Source organism: Toxotes jaculatrix, chromosome 5, assembly GCF_017976425.1.
Source record: "Toxotes jaculatrix isolate fToxJac2 chromosome 5, fToxJac2.pri, whole genome shotgun sequence".
Lineage (NCBI taxonomy): Eukaryota > Metazoa > Chordata > Actinopteri > Toxotidae > Toxotes > Toxotes jaculatrix.
This window is the reverse complement of record NC_054398.1, coordinates 10612665-10630554: the sequence shown is the minus strand read 5'-3', so window position 1 is coordinate 10630554 and position 17890 is coordinate 10612665. Positions and strand designations below refer to the sequence as shown.

Sequence of the window (17890 nt, the reverse complement as noted above, 5' to 3'; positions counted from 1 at the left end):
TCAGAGTACCAGAGGAGGACACAGACCTTTTACGCTTCCTTTGGTGGCCAGAAGGGGATCTGACGCAGCAGATAGCTGAATATAAAATGGCGGTTCACTTATTTGGTGCCACTTCTTCTGCAAGTTGCGCAAATTTTGCTTTGCAGACAACAGCTGTAGATAACCGATCCAACTCAGGGAATGAAGCTATGGATACTGTTCTAAAGAACTTTTATGTGGATGACTGCCTCAAAGCAGTCAGCAGTGAAGAGGATGCTATTGCTCTGAGGAAAGATCTCACAGCGCTGTGTGCTTCAGGTGTATTCCATCTCACAAAGTGGACTACCAATAGCCGTGCACTGTTAAAAGCTGTGCCTGAAAATGACAGGGCTAAAGAAGTGAGAGATCTGGACTTGACAAAAGATGCCCTTCCAGTTGAACGAGCTTTAGGTGTGCTTTGGTGTGAAAACACTGACACCTTCAAGTCATTAACAAAGAGAAACCTTTGACACGAAGAGGTGCCTTGTCTATTGTAAGCTCCATCTATGATCCACTTGGTTTCCTAGCTCCTGTTGTTCTTCCTGCCAAAATCTTGCTGCAAAGACTTTCAAAAGCAAAGTTGTCTTGGGATGAAGAAATCCCTCAAAGTTATGTAAAGGCTTGGACTACCTGGGAGAATCAGCTCCCTCTGCTGTCCTCTTTTAAGATGAACAGGTGCATCAAGCCAGAAGGATTTGGACAAGCTGTGGTAGCTGAGTTAAATCATTTTTCTGATGCAAGTGAACTCGGGTATGGGACAGTTTCCTATCTGAAGCTGACAAACAGTAAGAACCAGGTGCACTGCGCTTTTATGATGACAAAGGCACGAGTAGCTCCCTTAAAGCAAACTACGACTCCCAGAATGGAGCTAGCAGCAGCAGTGGTAGCTGTAAGCATGGATAAAGTGCTGAGAAAGGAACTTCAGCTGGATCGTCAGCCCTCAGCTTTCTGGACGGATAGTACAGCGGTGCTAAAATATATTGCAAATGATGCACTGAGGCTGAAGACATTTGTTGCTAACAGAGTTGCGGTTATCAGAGAAGCTACGAGTGTCAACCAGTGGAATCATGTTGAAACCCGTAAAAACCCAGCAGATTGTGCCTCACGTGGGCTCTCAGCAGAGAAGTTTCTGGCCTACAAGACTTGGATAGAAGGACCATCATTCCTAAAAGACCCAAGCAAAATGGAAATAAATGGCTGCAAAGATTTCAAACTATCTGAAGATGATGATGAAGTGAGAAAAGCAGTTGTTGTATATCATGCAAAGATAACTGAAGGCCCATGTGTAATGGACACATGGGCCCAGTCGGACACATGGAAGAGGTTCTGATTCTAAAATGGCGCATCAAAAACACCAACATCAAAAATCAGGGTCAAAAGGTCAAACCTTTGTGCCAAGGTCCTCTGACAGTAAAAGAGCTTGCTGCAGCAGAAGCAGAGATTGTTCGGCACTGTCAACACCAGAGCTTCAAGGATGAGGTTGTTGCTTTGAAAAAGGGTAAACTACCAATTCGAAAACAAAGCACGATCCGCAAATTGGACCCAGTACTTCAAGATAGCATACTGAGAGTCGGTGGCCGATTAAGTAGATGTGCTCTGCCAGAAGAGGCCAAACATCCTGTTATCATGCCAAAAAATCACCATGCAACAACATTGCTGTTGTTGGATATACATGAAAAAACAAGAAGTCGCAAAAGCAAGGTTGTAGCATTGTTAAAAGATATGGTGTGTTGTTTACATGTCTGACAACTCGTGCCCTGCACATAGAAGTTTCCCACACACTGGACACAGATTCATGTATAAATGCTCTTCGACGTTTCATGTGCAGAAGAGGTCAAGTGTCTTTGATAAGGTCTGATAATGGTACAAATCTAGTCGGAGCTGAAAGAGAGCTGCGTGCTTCCATACTCAAGATGAATCAAGCCAAGGTACATGACGCTCTTGCAGAAAGAGGAATTCAGTGGGAGTTTAATCCACCTGCCGGATCACACTTTGGTGGTGTGTGGGAGAGGCAAGTAAGGCTGGTTAAAAAGGTCTTAAGGTCAGTGCTCCAAGAACAGACAGTGGATGATGAATGTCTGCAAACTCTGCTTTGTGAAGTGGAAGCAATAATCAATGATAGGCCAATCACTACATCTTCAGATGACCCAAACGACCTTGAAGCGCTAACCCCAAATCATCTACTGCTACTAAAGAAGCAGCCATTACTGCCGCCTGGATTGTTCAATAAAGAAGACTGTTATGGACGTAGGAAATGGAAACAGACTCATTATCTCTCAGATTTGTTCTGGAAAAGGTGGGTGCGGGAGCACCTGCCTAGTTTGCAAGAGCGGCAGAAATGGAATCAGGTCAAGCAAAACCTCAAACCTGGTGACATTGTAATGATCCTTGATGAAAAGGCCCCACGCAGTTCCTGGCTGTTGGGAAGAGTAGTGCAAACTAGGCTGGATGCAAAGGGCCTGGTGCGGAGTGTATTTGTGAAGACAAAATCAGGTATCCTGGAAAGGCCTGTTACCAAGCTGTGCCTGGTCTGTGATGCCAGCTAAGGGGTGTAGGCGGATCGCTGCCCCATAAAGGCACATTGTATTGAATATTAGTGTCCATGATTGTACTTTGTATGATGTATTTTCTCTGCATTGATGGCATGAGCTTTTTAGTTATTGGTAAAATGGTTAAATCATTTAGGTTAAGTGATTATGTGTCCTGCTGCCCCATAATTAGGGGCCAGGTGTGTAGATGCCAAAATGAGAGTGATTTATTTTATGTATTTCTTCATGTTTTTGTTAGGCTATATTTCATGTACTTAAGTGCAAGTTGTGGATTTATGTTATTATGAGTCTCAAGGTGGTCGACTGCCCCGTTTGTCTTTGGGTGGAGCCAAAGTTATTTAGGTCAGGTGAGGCGCACAGGTGCGCTTAGGTAGTTAGTTCGAAGGCTGTGTGGTGCCTCGCCAAAAAAGTTTTTGACCGTGCCGTTTTGACCGTGCAGTTTTGACCGTGTAGTTTGATAAATTTTTGTTATTATAATGAGTTTTGAAATGGACATTGTATAAGAAGGAACAAAGATTAAACTGAATGAATGAAGTCGACAGTGACTATGGGATTCTTTTAATCAGGTATGTATATGGACACGCGTCAAACAAGCCTGACTCACACAGCCTAAGTGGCTTCTTTTATTTTTTATTTTTTTGGAAAATATGATGCCGCTGTACTACTACAATCTAACTTGCTGAATAAGATGTTTCTTCTCCGTTCACATTTCAAAATGTGTGAGATCCTACCTGTCCCTGTTTACACAATAAATTCTCAAAGGAACTGCCACAGAACAAACAGGGCCTATTTGTTATGCAAACATTTTACGCTGAGGCCGTCTACATGGTGGGAGATGGGTGAGAGATGAAAAGGTGGAAGTTTTGTGGAGCAAGAATGATTAGTAGGAAACAGATGCAGAAATGAGCTATTTAAGGCTTTCAATCTCTACTAATACCACAAATGGACAGTTTGACACTAACTTTGTTCACTGTAGACAGGAAAAGAAACAACAGTGACAGATTGCTATATGTTGTATACAAGTATGTATATCATGTCATCTACTGTTATTTCTAAAAGTTAAGAAATAAAGCGATTTTTTTCATAATTAAGAACTTTTGGATCAAAGTTAAGTCTTAAAGTTTGAAATGTGCACAAGAAATTTTGTACAGTTGTCTCATGCTTTCGTATGCTTACTCCAGCTTACGTCTGAGTCCAGCAGCAAGACACATTCTGGACACCCATGGTTTAGACCCAAAACTGGCCACACCTACTGGACCAAGAGGACTTATCACCAAGGAGTGAGTATAAGTGAATGTTTTGTCTATATTCCTGGTGACATTGAAGTAATCTCAAACAAACCCGTTATAATGTAGGCTGTGGAATCATCGATTTTATTAACATAAATTCTCTGTTGCTGCAAAAACAAAATCAGCTTTAATAAGAGTATAATGAGTGATGAAGATCCATTTAATAGGTCAAAGAATTCAGTATGAAGAAATGAGTGTCATATTTTGCCAACACACTATGTCGTTTGTTTAAACTGGATCCATGTGTCAGGAGTAGGTGCTTGTTTGGCATTTTAGTGGGCCTAACAGATTGGAAGGGTCCCCTTGTGGTCATCAAGGGAAAGGATGTCAGGCAGAGCAAGGCAGGTCACAGCCACAGTGTGGGCAGTGTGAATGAAAATGAAACCATGGGAGAGTCTAGGTGAGTGAAAAAACTGTGACTAAGATATAAGGTGCTTTAATCCTGTTGAGTGGTGAATTCAGACTAAAGAAAGCTGTGAACACACAGACGCAGACCCAGAGCTCTAATGGCTACCTGCTGTCAGTGGGGACCTGATTGAATGCTCTCGTTACCCGCCTAACACCCTGCTGGGGAATCTCATTAAGCAACTTCTGTCGTCATAGCAACCTATTCTCCAGGACCCACCGGTGCCCATAGAAACACAGACCATATGTTTTTGGGAAAATGTGTCTACAGTAAAAGAGAAGTACACGTGAAGCTTAATAAACCAAACACTGTGAAGAATGATAGCTCATAGAAATTCAGCAAAGCCTTTCCTCTTAATGCATACCTAGGTGTAAATGTAGCAAAAAAAAGGCTATTTTAAAGCTGGAGTAATGGTGCATTCACAACGAATTTAAATGTTTAAAAACACCAGTCTGATCAATAACAAAATGTGTTGAGTGTATCATATGCCCTTTTATTTAGCCAATTTAGTCTTTTATTCATACGTCTGGTGCCAGGTTTTTACCCCTTTCTACCAACAGAAAATTACAAATCAAAACTTATGCAACAAACTTTACCAAGTAGCAAGAAGGAAACTTGAGAGAAGGCAGTCGCATCAGTATATAGCTGTAATTAACTCTCTAGGTTAGCATGCTCTTTGCTATTGTGGTGTCAACATGATTTCTAGGTTTTGAAGTTTGGATTGTTTTAGTTATGCGGTTTTAATTATATTCCAATGATTTGCTCTGACGTGATTTGTCTGTTCTCTCTCCTTAAACCGTGTGCTGAAACTTGCATGAATGGCTTGCCTATTCACTTATTGATACCCAAGATGGCTAATTAGCTCAGAAAGTCTTCAGAAAGGAAGAGGGTCTGCAGGAGCGTAGAGACTCTGCAAGTAAAGGGGTTTAAGAAAAAAAACAATGTGTTTTGAAGTTTGGTAAGAAGCCTTCCTGAAGCTAAGAAGCCTTCCTGAATTGAATGATGGGCTGCTCCAAACAGTTTGCTGGCCAAACCACAGAAAAAAAAAAGAAATCTACAAAGTCTCACTTTTAAAGCACTACCTATCTTGGAATGGCGCATTTGATTCTCTTTTTTTATGAGTTTTTTTTGTTTGAGAAACAGGTTGTTGAAAACATAATTTTAGGAACACAAATTTGATATGTGGAGGACGTCCAGTATAATTACAGAAAACAAACATCCTTTGTACAGTTGTTCTGCAGATGACAAGTCTAGGGGTATAGGGGTAATTATAGGTATATATAATTCACAAATTGTGGATGCATTGATCATTGGTCAGTATCTGATGGCTGCTCGCTCAAGCATGGAAAGTCAATTTTTCTTCCTTTTCTCTTTCCTTTTTTCTCTCTGGCCAGTATCTTTAAAATTTAGGTGAAAATGGCTGAACCTAGGTATGCAGTATGGGCTATAAGCTAGGTATGTCGTGAGACTGAACAGTTCTCTTCTTGTCAGAAACCAAATCTCCTTGTGCAAATAGTTTCACATCGGCTTAGCTCCTTCAGGAGAGGGCAGAATGGACCCGATTTCCTTTCCTTTGTCCTTTGGCACATCAGATAAGACTGAAACCAGGGAAATGTACCCCTCCAATTCCACCCACTGCTCTAGTGAAGGCCCCCTATAGTGGGCATGAATAAGAGAGGTCATGCAACCCAGGGATGAGATCATAGCATGTTACATAATCCACAGCAAGGTTTAAAAACAGATTGTGTGCAAAGACAGACATGTGTATCACTACCTTTTCTCCCCTTATCTGTCATCATAGACATAAATGGCAGTTAGCCAAGAGGCAACACAGTAATGGGCCATACCGGTCTTTGTTTGTACTTTCCTATAGGCAGAATGACTGTAAGACTATACACTGTGTAAATGCAGGAAGAACACTATTACTTACAGTTAGAGGAAGCTGTTACTTTATGAACAACTTTTTTTATATCACATTTTAGTAGAAGTGTACATTTGTCTTAACACTTATGATTTCACAGAATGTTAATTCAAAAGGACACACATGCACATTCAAACTCTCAGCTCCCTCGCTTACAAGTTTTTGTAATCTATTGTTTTCGCTGTGCTAGTCAGTTTAAAATAGTCCATCTGTAGTTTAAGTTTTCAGAGGTTAAGTATCAACTGGTCGACTGCTTGGGCCCATTTCTAAAATATAATGATGTCCTTTAGCTCTCACTTGTGATGTCTCTGTTTATTTCACTTTTTGCTTCCCGGTAGCATAACACTCACAAAAAGGGGTTAATAGCAATGAGGGCTGGCCAAAAGAGTAGTTTTTTTTTTTTTTTTAAAGGACATGTTTGACCTTGACCAACACAGGTATTCATTAACAGTGAGAGGTCTGCTTGTTCTCTGGCTGGCTAAAACTTTACTTTGCATTATTCAGAAAACACAAAAAACCCACCACAACAGCAGAGACACAGTAGGTAAAACACAAAGTAGCAATATTGACTTATTCCTAAGGCCTAGTTTTAAAAACAAGGAGTCTTAATAAAAGAATGTTACTGCCTTGTGGCATGTCAATGATAGCCTCTTTAGTTTTCCATCGTTTCAAAAACACTTCCGCTTCCTGTGGCAAAACTCCCATTTTGTGCGACCTTCCTCAAGAGAAAGTGTTGATTTGGACCCATTTCTCTTTCTTTTGTTTCTTGCTGTGCAAAAAAGTTATAATTTTACTAAATGTTTGTGTGTGTGAGAGAGAGATGGTTCTCTAGTGTTAATGCTGAAGTAATAAGTTAACATCAGACTACAGAGTAGTCTTCTACTACACTGGGCTCAACTTTAGCCATAACATTCAGGTTGTTGTTTAAATTTCACAATTTTTCTATTTAAGATGGTTCACTCATTGTGTTTTTTAATGTGGATGAAAAAACGTGTCTGGCTGAACATCAGTCAAGTGGAGCAGGTTTCATGACTACAGCACCCTTTCTCCTACCTCAGCCTGTCAGGTGGCAATAGAAGACAAAGTTTATCCATGTGTTTCTGTGTACATTTGGTGCTCATTTATGTATGTGTGTGTGCCCTTGTGCAAGTGAGTGATGCCTCGTCCCCTTTTTAATATTCCAGTCACCCTCTCCCATCCTTTCAGAGGCTCCATTGCCTTGGCTGTCAGTAGATTTGTAAATGGTCGGTGTAAAAAGCAGATGCCAGCCAGCTACACAAAAGCTATCTATGGTGTCATCACCAACAGCGACCACCGCAGTAGGCTGCTGTTGACTTGACTTGCTCTCATGTCATAACAGTAACATTGTGTGAGTTTATATACATGATCTGCCTATGCATTCTCACAATTCTTGCACATTTTTCCTCATATGGATCATCTTTAATTTGTTTGCACTGTCTTTTTTCAGATTTTAAGTCATATACAGCTTCTGTGTTGTTTAATTAATTTGTCTTATAGATGTCTGTAAATATTAATTTAACACTCAGTATGGCCCTCTCAGGTTAGGTGGGGGATTTCCAAGTTGCCTCAATCCTTCCACAAACAAATAGTCCTATCTGTGAGAGAGAAGTAGCAACTAGCATGATAGAGGAAATAAAAGAACAAAAGACAGACAAGAAGAAAATAGCTGTGGGGCCCAGACTACATGATTAGGTCAGAGGCAGCTGGTCCAGACAAAAGAGTGGATGCATGTGGGTAGGTGGACCCCAGTGCATTGAACTGGAACCACAGAGGCTTCAAGTGGACACACCTGATACCTGCCCCTCCCACTACTTTCACTGCTAAGACTAAAATTAATGGGTGAAAAAAGAAATCTGGGGCAGATCTCTTGAAACATACACTACATAATCATACATACAACTGTTATGAAACAGACATGCACTTCTACCTGAGGTGTCTGCACCAAAAAAGTCAGTGCTATTTTATTTTGGAAAAAGATGCTGTATGGAAAGAAGTGATGTTCATGGCTCACCATACCATTGGGAAAGTACAATGAAGCCAAGGTTTTGAATAACCCTGTCCCTTGCTGCAGCTGTCACCTGATCCTTCCTGGCCTGATGGGGTTTGTTTGTGACTTGCAAATGATTCTCATGACGCCCATCCGCTTGAGGATAACCGAAAGTTACCTCTCTTTCTACAAGCCTGACTCAAATAGAAACCAGACAAAACTGGAAGAGAGCTACATATAAGCTTGCCAAGTGGGAGCATATGGGTTAATAATGTATCATTGTACATCATTAGCTATGCCAGTGATGTTTTGTACTCTTGCAGTTTCATTTAATAGTGAAAAAGACAATAAAGAAATGACAGGACTTGTCAAACAAAAGGAAATAGTTTGATTTAGTTTTTCCACAGTAAATATTAGGCTTCCATTAATAATGATCAGAAACAAGAAAAACATGATGAAAGGAAAAAGTTTGCCTGGGAATCAGCCTGCGTACATGCGCAGGTCAACAGAGATGGACCCAAATTACTTTATACATTTTATTGTATAAAAATATCAAAGTTATTTACTCAGTATTATTATTTTGTTTGTTTAACAGAGATGCATTGAATCTTTTGAAGACATCTCCTGCCCCCAAAGCAGCACCAGTTATGGCTGCTCCGGCTGCCCCGAGTCCTGTTCCTACTCCCGTAGCTACCCCTCCACCCCCAGGCAGCAGACCCAACATACCTCCTCTCTCTATACCAGGGAAACCAGGAGCACCTGTGAGTACTTCTTGCACCATCTCTCTTCCTCTCTCGCACAAAACAATTTCACATCACAGTGTCGGTTTTGTGGTAGTTCTGCGAAACTACTATATATAATCAGCAACATGCGCTCAATAACAACCCATCTTCCAACTTTTGGCTTTGTGTCAGGGCCGCAAAGGGATTGTTGAATGATCATCTTGAGCACACCTGGCATCTTTACTCTTGTAGTCTTGCCTCTGTATGTGTTTGTTTGCCTGTGTTCACATAGAGTGAGGTTGTTAGTAAATGATGGTTCAGTTTCTTTTAGTATTCTCATGGAGCTCCACAAGCCTTGTGGCTTGACTTATAGTACACAGGGTCTAAAAATAACCAGATGGACACATTTTCTTTTTACAACATCAGTCAGTCATAACCAATCATAAACTCACTGTAGCAAGTTAGTCAATAGCAAGCACCCTCTTCTTCTCATTTAATTATTTGCTTCCCCTTCCCTCCACTTATCTTCCTCAGGGCACTTTCACAGAGATCCCCGCCTCAAATGTCCGCCGTGTGATTGCTCAAAGACTAACACAATCGAAGACCACCATCCCCCATGCGTATGCTTCAGTGGACTGTGACGTGGCTGCCGTCATGCAGCTCCGCAAAGACTTGGCCAAAGGTAAAAACACAAGACTTTTACGAGACTTTTAGAGTGTTTACGCATTAGCACCATTCTGTACATGCACATGTTAGTGTAAAATTTGTAAGGAAACATTTCCATGAAGATGTGGATTTCAGGGTTTTCACATGACTACTTGTTCGACAAAGACGACAGTCATTGCAAGAACCTGTGGTACGTGAGTCAGGTTAGTCATGTTCCTCTGGTTCAAAACAACACATTCCCCTTTCCACAGAGAATTGTGACTTTTCTTTTTCTCATACAGAGGAAATTGATGCACATGTATACATATAATATCCCCTATGTCTAAGAGCAACCCTGCACGGTATCAGTGGCTTACAGTTCACATGCTTTACGGGTTATCAAGTGAAAAAAATGGGGCGTAAATGGCTGAATCAGACCTAGAAGCCCAACACCTCCAGAGGACTGAAAAGTGCATTGTGAGATCTTGGAAACATCCATATCTGACACCGATCAGATCTGCTCTTTTTTTCATAACACACATCAAAATGTAAGGCTGATCATATCTTGATAAGACGCCCACTGTTAGTCATAGAACATAGCTCTAATACATAATTTCTCAAATTTGACTAACGGGGTGGCTGCCTCTGCTAGCATGAAATGGCTCACTCCAGCTGACAAAGCAAATTATATCAACAAAACAAGTTGATAAAATGGTAGAAATGGAAGCTGTTTTCATTCATGAGAATAAGGTTTCATTCATTATAGATGTTCTTTGTGCTTACAGGAGAGTAAAGTATTCTACCAGAGTAATCATTTCTCTCTGGTTCAAAGTATTTCAAATGGATTCTTTAGAGTTTTGGCTCTTTGGTGCACCCTGTATGATGAACAACAGAATTCATAATATAGAAGAGCATCAAAAGACTCTGGAGAAAGAAAGTGATATGCTTTAGGGCAATGTGTGCTAGAGGAAAATAGCTCTGTCCATTCATACACTGTCAATATGCATAGACTGAGCCTGGTAGGGCTTCAGTAATAAATAAAATATTACCTGAACCTAGCAGTGTTTTCTCCATGTTTTGATAAGCAGCTCTCTTACTTTCTCAGCCTCACATCCTCCTCTGGCAACTGTTATTGGGCAAACCACAACTTCTTGTGCTACACCCATCAGGATGTGTGTCTTTTGGGGGGTTTTTTTTGCTGTTTTTAAGATTAAGGTGTGTCACAATAGTTACTGTTCAGCATTTTGCCTTATTCAGCCAAGATTATATTTATCCTTCACTGCTGCCTTTCACAGATTCCTTAAAAATAACCCATGCTTACTTTGGACCGTTTTTCATGTTGATATAGCAAGAGTGCTTCATCAGTTTCCTATTTTTAAACATTTAGATCAACACACAAATAATTGGGTTTATTTAGCTTAACTTTGCTTAGCTGTCAAACAAACAGTAAATCTCTCTGGGTCCTGTCACTTTGATGGAGGAAATGGGACGCCCATTCCAGACCTATTAGCGAGGTTGTGTGTATGAGGGATTCACTCTCCGGTTGTTTTTGCGGACTCTCATTGTTCCGGGGCAGCACGATTTCACGGTTAGCTCGTTAATCATCCCGCTCACAGCATTCATAACTGTCTGGTACAGCACTAATGGACTCGAGTAAAAGTTGGCAGCGATGCCAGGCCAAACCCGCTTGGTCCGCTGGTGTCACACACAGAGAGGGGACCAGAGCAAATGCTAGTGCCTGAGTCAAATAGACGGGGACTGATCCTGATCAACTGGAGCACAGGTCTGCACGATATGGGATCTGTGTTTTTGTGGGGGGTTTTTCCACATGAGAAAATGTGCTATGCAAGCGTAGTATCCTTCATTTACAAAAGTGTGTGTGAAATGGAGGCCTATATCAGTGCTGTGGTTATATTCTCCATTAGAACCTTACCCCTAAACAAGCTGCTTTGGGCAATATCACACCTCACAGTTCTTGTACAGAATACATGCCCAGATGTTCATTTTGTTGCCCGTATCTGTCTGTGGCCCTACCAAGGCAGTACGTCCCACACCAGCTCTTTTATAGCTGTCCGTGGTAATAAGATGGAATACTCTGGTGTTGATTCTCATTAAAGGTTGAATCAGACTCACGTATCGTGTCTTCTTTGTCATTTCAGAGCAAATCAAAGTGTCTGTTAATGATTTCATTATCAAGGCAGCTGCTGTTACACTTAAAGTAAGTACTGTTTGGATTCCTTTTTTTGCTGTCATTTGTTCCATAAACCTGTGTAATTTTCAAGTCAAGCTTTTTTTTTTTCCCCTAATGCTGCGTATATTTAAATATCCTTTTCAAATGACTGTGTGCCTTCAAGCGTCTGATATTTTATGTCTTTCAGTGTTTAACAGAGCCTGTGGACACAGAGCATACTGTAAATAATTTCCTAGGCAACACCGGTCACTGTTGTCCCTGTTGCTAGCTTATTCAGGTAGTGAGTAAGTTAGCAACAGGAACTGGTAGCAGTAGCCTTGCCAGTATCATGGAAATTCTGAGGAAATTATTAAACCATTCATCTTCCTGGGTAGTTTAAGAAAACACAAAGTGAAAGACAGAAATCTCAAAAATGCATGTTTACATTGACTTTTTTTTTCCTGAATGAACTCTGCTGTGGTTTTATTTGAGGAATGTGTGGAGGAAAATGCAGGTTAAAAATAGATGCGTTCCTCTGGTAATTTAGTTATTCCAGCAAGGAATGTTGATAAGAACAGCATTGCTTATCAACCTATTTATTTTAATCACTTATCATAGAATATTATATCTGCTTCAGTGAATGTGTCAACTTTAAGCATTTTCAAGTACCAGACGTCATGGGCACTTTGCATTACACCATACAGACTGTAGAAAGACATGTATGAAGCACTGTCATATGAAGCAGCAGCTGAGAGTGGGTGTTACACTAAATGTGAGGAATGTGGCACATAAATGTGTACATGAACGGCCCAGAAGTCTTTGACTTCTGCGCTAAACTATGTGATTCGCTTATGTAATGCTGGAACATCAGAAAATTGGAAAAAGCAACCGTGCTGTCTCCTGATTTGACCTAAGCACATCAGCAAGTGGCATCTGAGGCCAGTTTTGTGTCACTTTTTAACAAATTGGTGTGCATTGGCACAGGTTCTCCTGTATTTTTTTGTATGCAGAGGAAATTTTTCTCTTTTTGGTATTGTATCAGATTCGTTTTTCCATACTTACGAACTGCATGGAAACACCATGGAGCCAAAGCAGGAAGTCTTTTTATCTTTCTTTGTTTAGTTATTGTTCCCTGTCAGGACCTGGGCTGACCTCTGACGTTTTATCTTAGGAGATGCCAGAAGTAAACGTGATCTGGTCTGGTGATGGTCCTTGTGCGCTCGATTCAATCCACATTGCAATCGCTGTGGCGACTGACAGAGGCCTCATTACCCCCATCATCAAGGACGCTGCGAACAAAGGAGTCCAGGAAATCTCAGCTAGCGCTAAGGTAAAAATCGCAAGGGTAAGAGGAATTAAAGAAGGCAGCACTATAAACCATTCTGTTACAGTATGTTCCCATGTAACCTTGTGAGAGTTGTCTCCTAATGCCTTCTTGGATGGAAATGTTCCTCATTATTCTTTGCTGTGGGTTGATCATAACTTCAAGCTGTGGGGGCGTTCACTGTACCACTTAAGGTGAAGACATGGAGGTTTGCTGTTGGTTTGTATGTGGGAACAGATAAGGGAGTTAAGGTTTGACTGTGGCTCAGCTATATGGGAAAATGAACTCTGTGGGCATCTGTAGAGTTGTGCTCATCTAGGATGATCATGTTTTTTGTAGAAATGGTCGTTTCAAATCAGCGTGATAGATCATTAGGTTTGAGAGTTTGATTTTGGGGCTGTTAGGTTGCAGGTCTCAGCTGTCAGTGGCCACAGGTGGGGTAGAAAACAACAATGGTCAGCTATTTCTCCTTCTCACAGAGAGCAGCTGGGGACAGACATTTATTCATGAGCACACACAAATATGCTCTCGCAATTTGATATACATGTGCACACAACACTCTTGATGATTTGAGTTTCTCTGTCTTTCTCATTAAAGAGACACACACACATGAAATAGATGCATTTCTGAAGATGAGGGTTATGAAGGCAATGTTTCTCACCAGCAGTGACCTGGTCTAATAATCCCCAACTGTTCAGGGCCTATGTCCACACGTTATGTCTCTGTAAACATATTCTTTTAATCTGCAACAAAGCATGGAAGGCCCTTGACTGCTTCCATAACATATTAAAAAATGTTGTCAAACTGGAAGACTTTTTCTTTTTTAATCTAATGACACAGTGTTATCTGAACAGTGTTGACATCACATTTCAGTGTCAGCCATAATAATAGTAGCAGTAGTAGCTGCAGTGGTAATTATGCTGACAGTGGCTGAAGTAGAATTAGTACAGGAGTATTTGTAGTTGTGACAATACCAATTTCAACTTGGCAGTGGTGAGAATATGTGTGGTGGTTTTTGCCCAATACACAGTTTGTCTGTGACTATCAGTGAGAGTTGATGCAGGTTGGGTTGAGAGGGCGAGTGGGTGGGTGTGTAATTAGGTTTTAGACATACTATTACCAAATTCCAGCATGACCATGTTGTAATGGTGTAAGTCCATGCAGTCAGGTTTTGCAATGGATGTGATTACTTCAGTCCGCGAGGTGTTGTCTGTTTGTCTGAACAGATATTTTTGCACATTAATGCTATACTATACTGCAACTATTAGCAAAACTAGCTGTGAATAGGGTTCTTCTTTTTTTCTTTTTGTATGTTGTCTTTATTAAACAGTTTTGACTGATTCAAGTCAAATAATGTAATGTCTGTTAGTACTTACCGATCAAATCACTGTGTGAAATGTTACATCCTAAGTGCGCACACACAACAGCTCCACAGCCATTTCAGTCCACTTAAGCTTTCAAAATGTACTGTGCCACCCACTGCTATTCAGTTTAGTTATGCTGCTGCCTTGAGTTCAGTTTACATTTACAAGCCCTTATTGGTCTCAAATTAAAATCAACATGTGGTTTGGATGAAGTATGGAGGGGCCGCTGCTAGCTATTGATGATGGAGTGGAACATCAGTCTGCTTTTTTGTACTAAGAGCACTTATCGCAAACGTGCCCACCATATCCCTCTGTGTCTCAAAGATCCTGTGACTCATTCTTGACATTCTGTGTTGGTTGAATCCCTGCATTAACCTTTAAGTTCACTTCCTCTTGAAGAAAGTTCATGCTGATTAAAGATGTGGGGGCCATCCAGCAGTTTCAGCCCAGCAATAGCTTGAAAGAGTTTGACGACACCTTTTCACCAAGCCTGATCAGATTCAAAAGATAATTCTTGATCTGTGATATGCTGTAAATGTTTCTTGGATCACAGGAATCATTATTGTTGAAGGTATAGTGGACCAAGTGCAGGCACACATTCACTAAATCATCATCACACTAATCTGACAGATATCTTGTGTTCTTTCCGAGGCTGTCACTCACTCTCTTCCCTGCTCTGATAGAACATGGACCTGTGGTAATGTGTTAGTTTTCCTCATCAGATGCCTCATCTTCCTTCTGGGTGTTGTCAGTTCCCTTTTTTCATGTGTGTGGGTAACAAATTTATCTAAAATACAAGTCTGTTGTGGCTTGTTGACTAGTTGGAACAGACAACATCTGATGCACTGTCAGTACAGCAGGACCAATAGAATATCATGGAAAAAGTTTTTAACTTTTCACTTCAAACACATCAAAACAGCTATTAGTTGAATTGCCATAAAATAATGTACAGATATCCATGGTCCTCAGAGGGTGAATTCTAATAAATTTGGTGATTGCTTAGTTTTTCCCGTAGAGTCACCACCAGGTCAAGGTTTTCACTTAACCTGTGAAATATCTCTGCTTCTTTGATAAGTTTTCAGAGTCAGGACCTCTGGTGATGTCTTACATGAGAAATGAGTGATGTGTTTTTTCTGTAGGCATTGGCCCAGAAGGCTCGAGATGGGAAACTTTTGCCTGAGGAGTACCAGGGAGGCTCATTCAGGTAAACACACATCATCTCTTAGGTAAAGAACAGGCGGATGGAAAGTCATGACATTATAAAACTCAATGTTATTCTCCAGTCCTTCCTCTATTGTGTAACTATCAATTTTCTAAATTCAATAAACAGAATTCTTTTTCTTTATGTGTGGGAACAAAGGCCCTTTTATCTGTAACGCCTAATTCTATCTCACAGTTTCCTCTCTAGCTCAGTGATAAGATAGCCATCATAAATTTCCACTATTATGGCTTAAATCTGGTTTCACAAAGAGTCAATATATTATGCATATTCTGCATTTCACGTGGTCCTGAACTGAATGTGGTCCTGGGACCATTAGTTACTGTGCCATCAACTGCAGAAAAGTGGAAGGCAGGCTTTTCAGCTCATTAGAATTAATGGTGTCATTGAGACATAAATGGGGTTTCTGTGTCAGGCAGGAGCGATGAATTCCTATGGAGATGCAGCCCTCTTTGTCCTCCTGAGGATATGTGTGTACGCCCTTCCTCTATTCATTTTTCCATTCCCCCTGAGCTAGAATTCTCATTAAGGCAAACAGCAAACTGCCCTCGGGTCAGTCTTACTCACCATACACAGCATTTAGGGAGAGATTTGGAGGCTGGCTCTGGTGTATTAATCTTTACTGATCAGTGTTCCATTTTATGTAATAAGATGTTCACAGCCAATTATATTTATACACTTAATTCACCCTCTCATTTTTTATTGACTCACTCTGAGTGGTAATGTTCTTTTTTTGCATCATGGAGCTGGTTTTAGAACCACCATTATGTCCACTTAGTTCATCTTTATGCATTTTCCCCCCTGTGAGCTTGAGCTCGAGACTAATGATGTAATATGTGTCCTGTCTCTTCTTTCTTCCCCCTTCCTTTGGCAGTATATCTAACCTAGGGATGTTCGGTATCAGTGGCTTCAGTGCTGTGATCAACCCTCCTCAGGCTTGTATCCTCGCCGTTGGGACCTCCAGGGCCGAGCTGCGACTACGCGAGGATGATGAGACCCTGCACACTCAGCACCTGATGACAGTTACATTGTCCAGTGACGGACGGCTAGTGGATGACGAATTAGCCTCACGGTTTCTTGATAAATTCCGCGCCAACCTGGAACAGCCCCAACGCATGGCCCTCGCCTGAAAAACAAAGACATAGCGGTATGAAATTAATCGGAAAGACAAAGCAAGAAATACCTCCATGACAAAGCCTGTCCCATGCTTTTGCAAGCAGAGCGCTGCTAAAAAGGTGATTCCTGTTGGTGCTTGGATTAAGGCTGACAAAGAAGTCCTGTACATATTGTAAACTTCAGTTTGTTGCTTGCTTCTGACAGATAATTACCAGACTTTGTAATGGAGGAGTTAAAGAGGGCTTCTGCTAGAGTGGTACAGGATTCTAGCAGTGGTGCCAAATATTACTAAGGCAGAAGTGGCATAGCAGGGTGCCTCCTACGCACTGTAATAGGGACGGTCGTTCTATCACACCATTGTTTATATATAAATATGAACTCTTAATTCCTGTTCAAGTTCTATTTTTCAGTACCACTGCATCTATTCAGTCTCATTAACACACATGCAATAGTCCATGGAACTGTAAAACCCCCATATGTACATTTGTCAGAGATATTTATTACTGAACATCATTGGCAAGACAGCGTACAATAAGGTTAGACCCACATACTGGTACCTGTTGTTATGAAATTTTAACACAACTAAAGCACTTAATTAATTCTTCATGTTAATATGTTTTAACTTATTTAAAATAGATGCCATGCCATCCCTGAAAACGTTCAAGTCCATGTGTATACGGAATAGATAAAATCATTTGGGTTTTGGTGTCTTTAGATGCCAATAAAACACACCATTCAACCTTCAGATGTCTGAGCGCCTCATTAAAACATGTTTCTCCCCACCCACACGGTGTAGCACAGCTACCAGGGAAACCACAGATGTGTGTCTGTGTGTGTGTGTTGCTATCTAATTAAAATCTAAAGAGATTACATAATAATTATTTCAAAGACGCCAATTAGGATAATTTGCTGGGGTGAGTATACAGGTCAGCCTCTATTGGCAGATGTGTATCTTTGCTGTAAGCGTGAGCAGAACAGCTGTTTACATATGTGTCAGCAGCAGTCAGGCAGAGCTTATCCTAGATATGCATAAGCAGAGTCTGGTTTCTTTTAGAGATTATACAAAAAGGTACTGAAGTGGGCAAAGCTGTGATCACAGACTTTCTATTTCTCCAGCTTAGGTTTCCATTTTACACACC

General features: G+C 40.9%; 1 protein-coding gene across 1 annotated transcript in view; it reads left to right on the top strand.

Moving 5' to 3' along the window:
* pdhx (pyruvate dehydrogenase complex component X) overlaps positions 1–17496 on the top strand; it is a 33233-nt gene extending 15737 nt beyond the window's left edge. The window contains exons 5-11 of the mRNA XM_041039078.1: positions 3749–3847; positions 8787–8952; positions 9448–9595; positions 11718–11776; positions 12900–13058; positions 15556–15620; positions 16510–17496. Of these exons, the coding sequence (XP_040895012.1) occupies positions 3749–3847; positions 8787–8952; positions 9448–9595; positions 11718–11776; positions 12900–13058; positions 15556–15620; positions 16510–16765 (952 nt within the window). The 3' untranslated portion in view covers positions 16766–17496. The remainder of the gene's footprint in view (positions 1–3748; positions 3848–8786; positions 8953–9447; positions 9596–11717; positions 11777–12899; positions 13059–15555; positions 15621–16509) is intronic.
* The last annotated feature ends 394 nt before the right edge of the window (positions 17497–17890 follow it).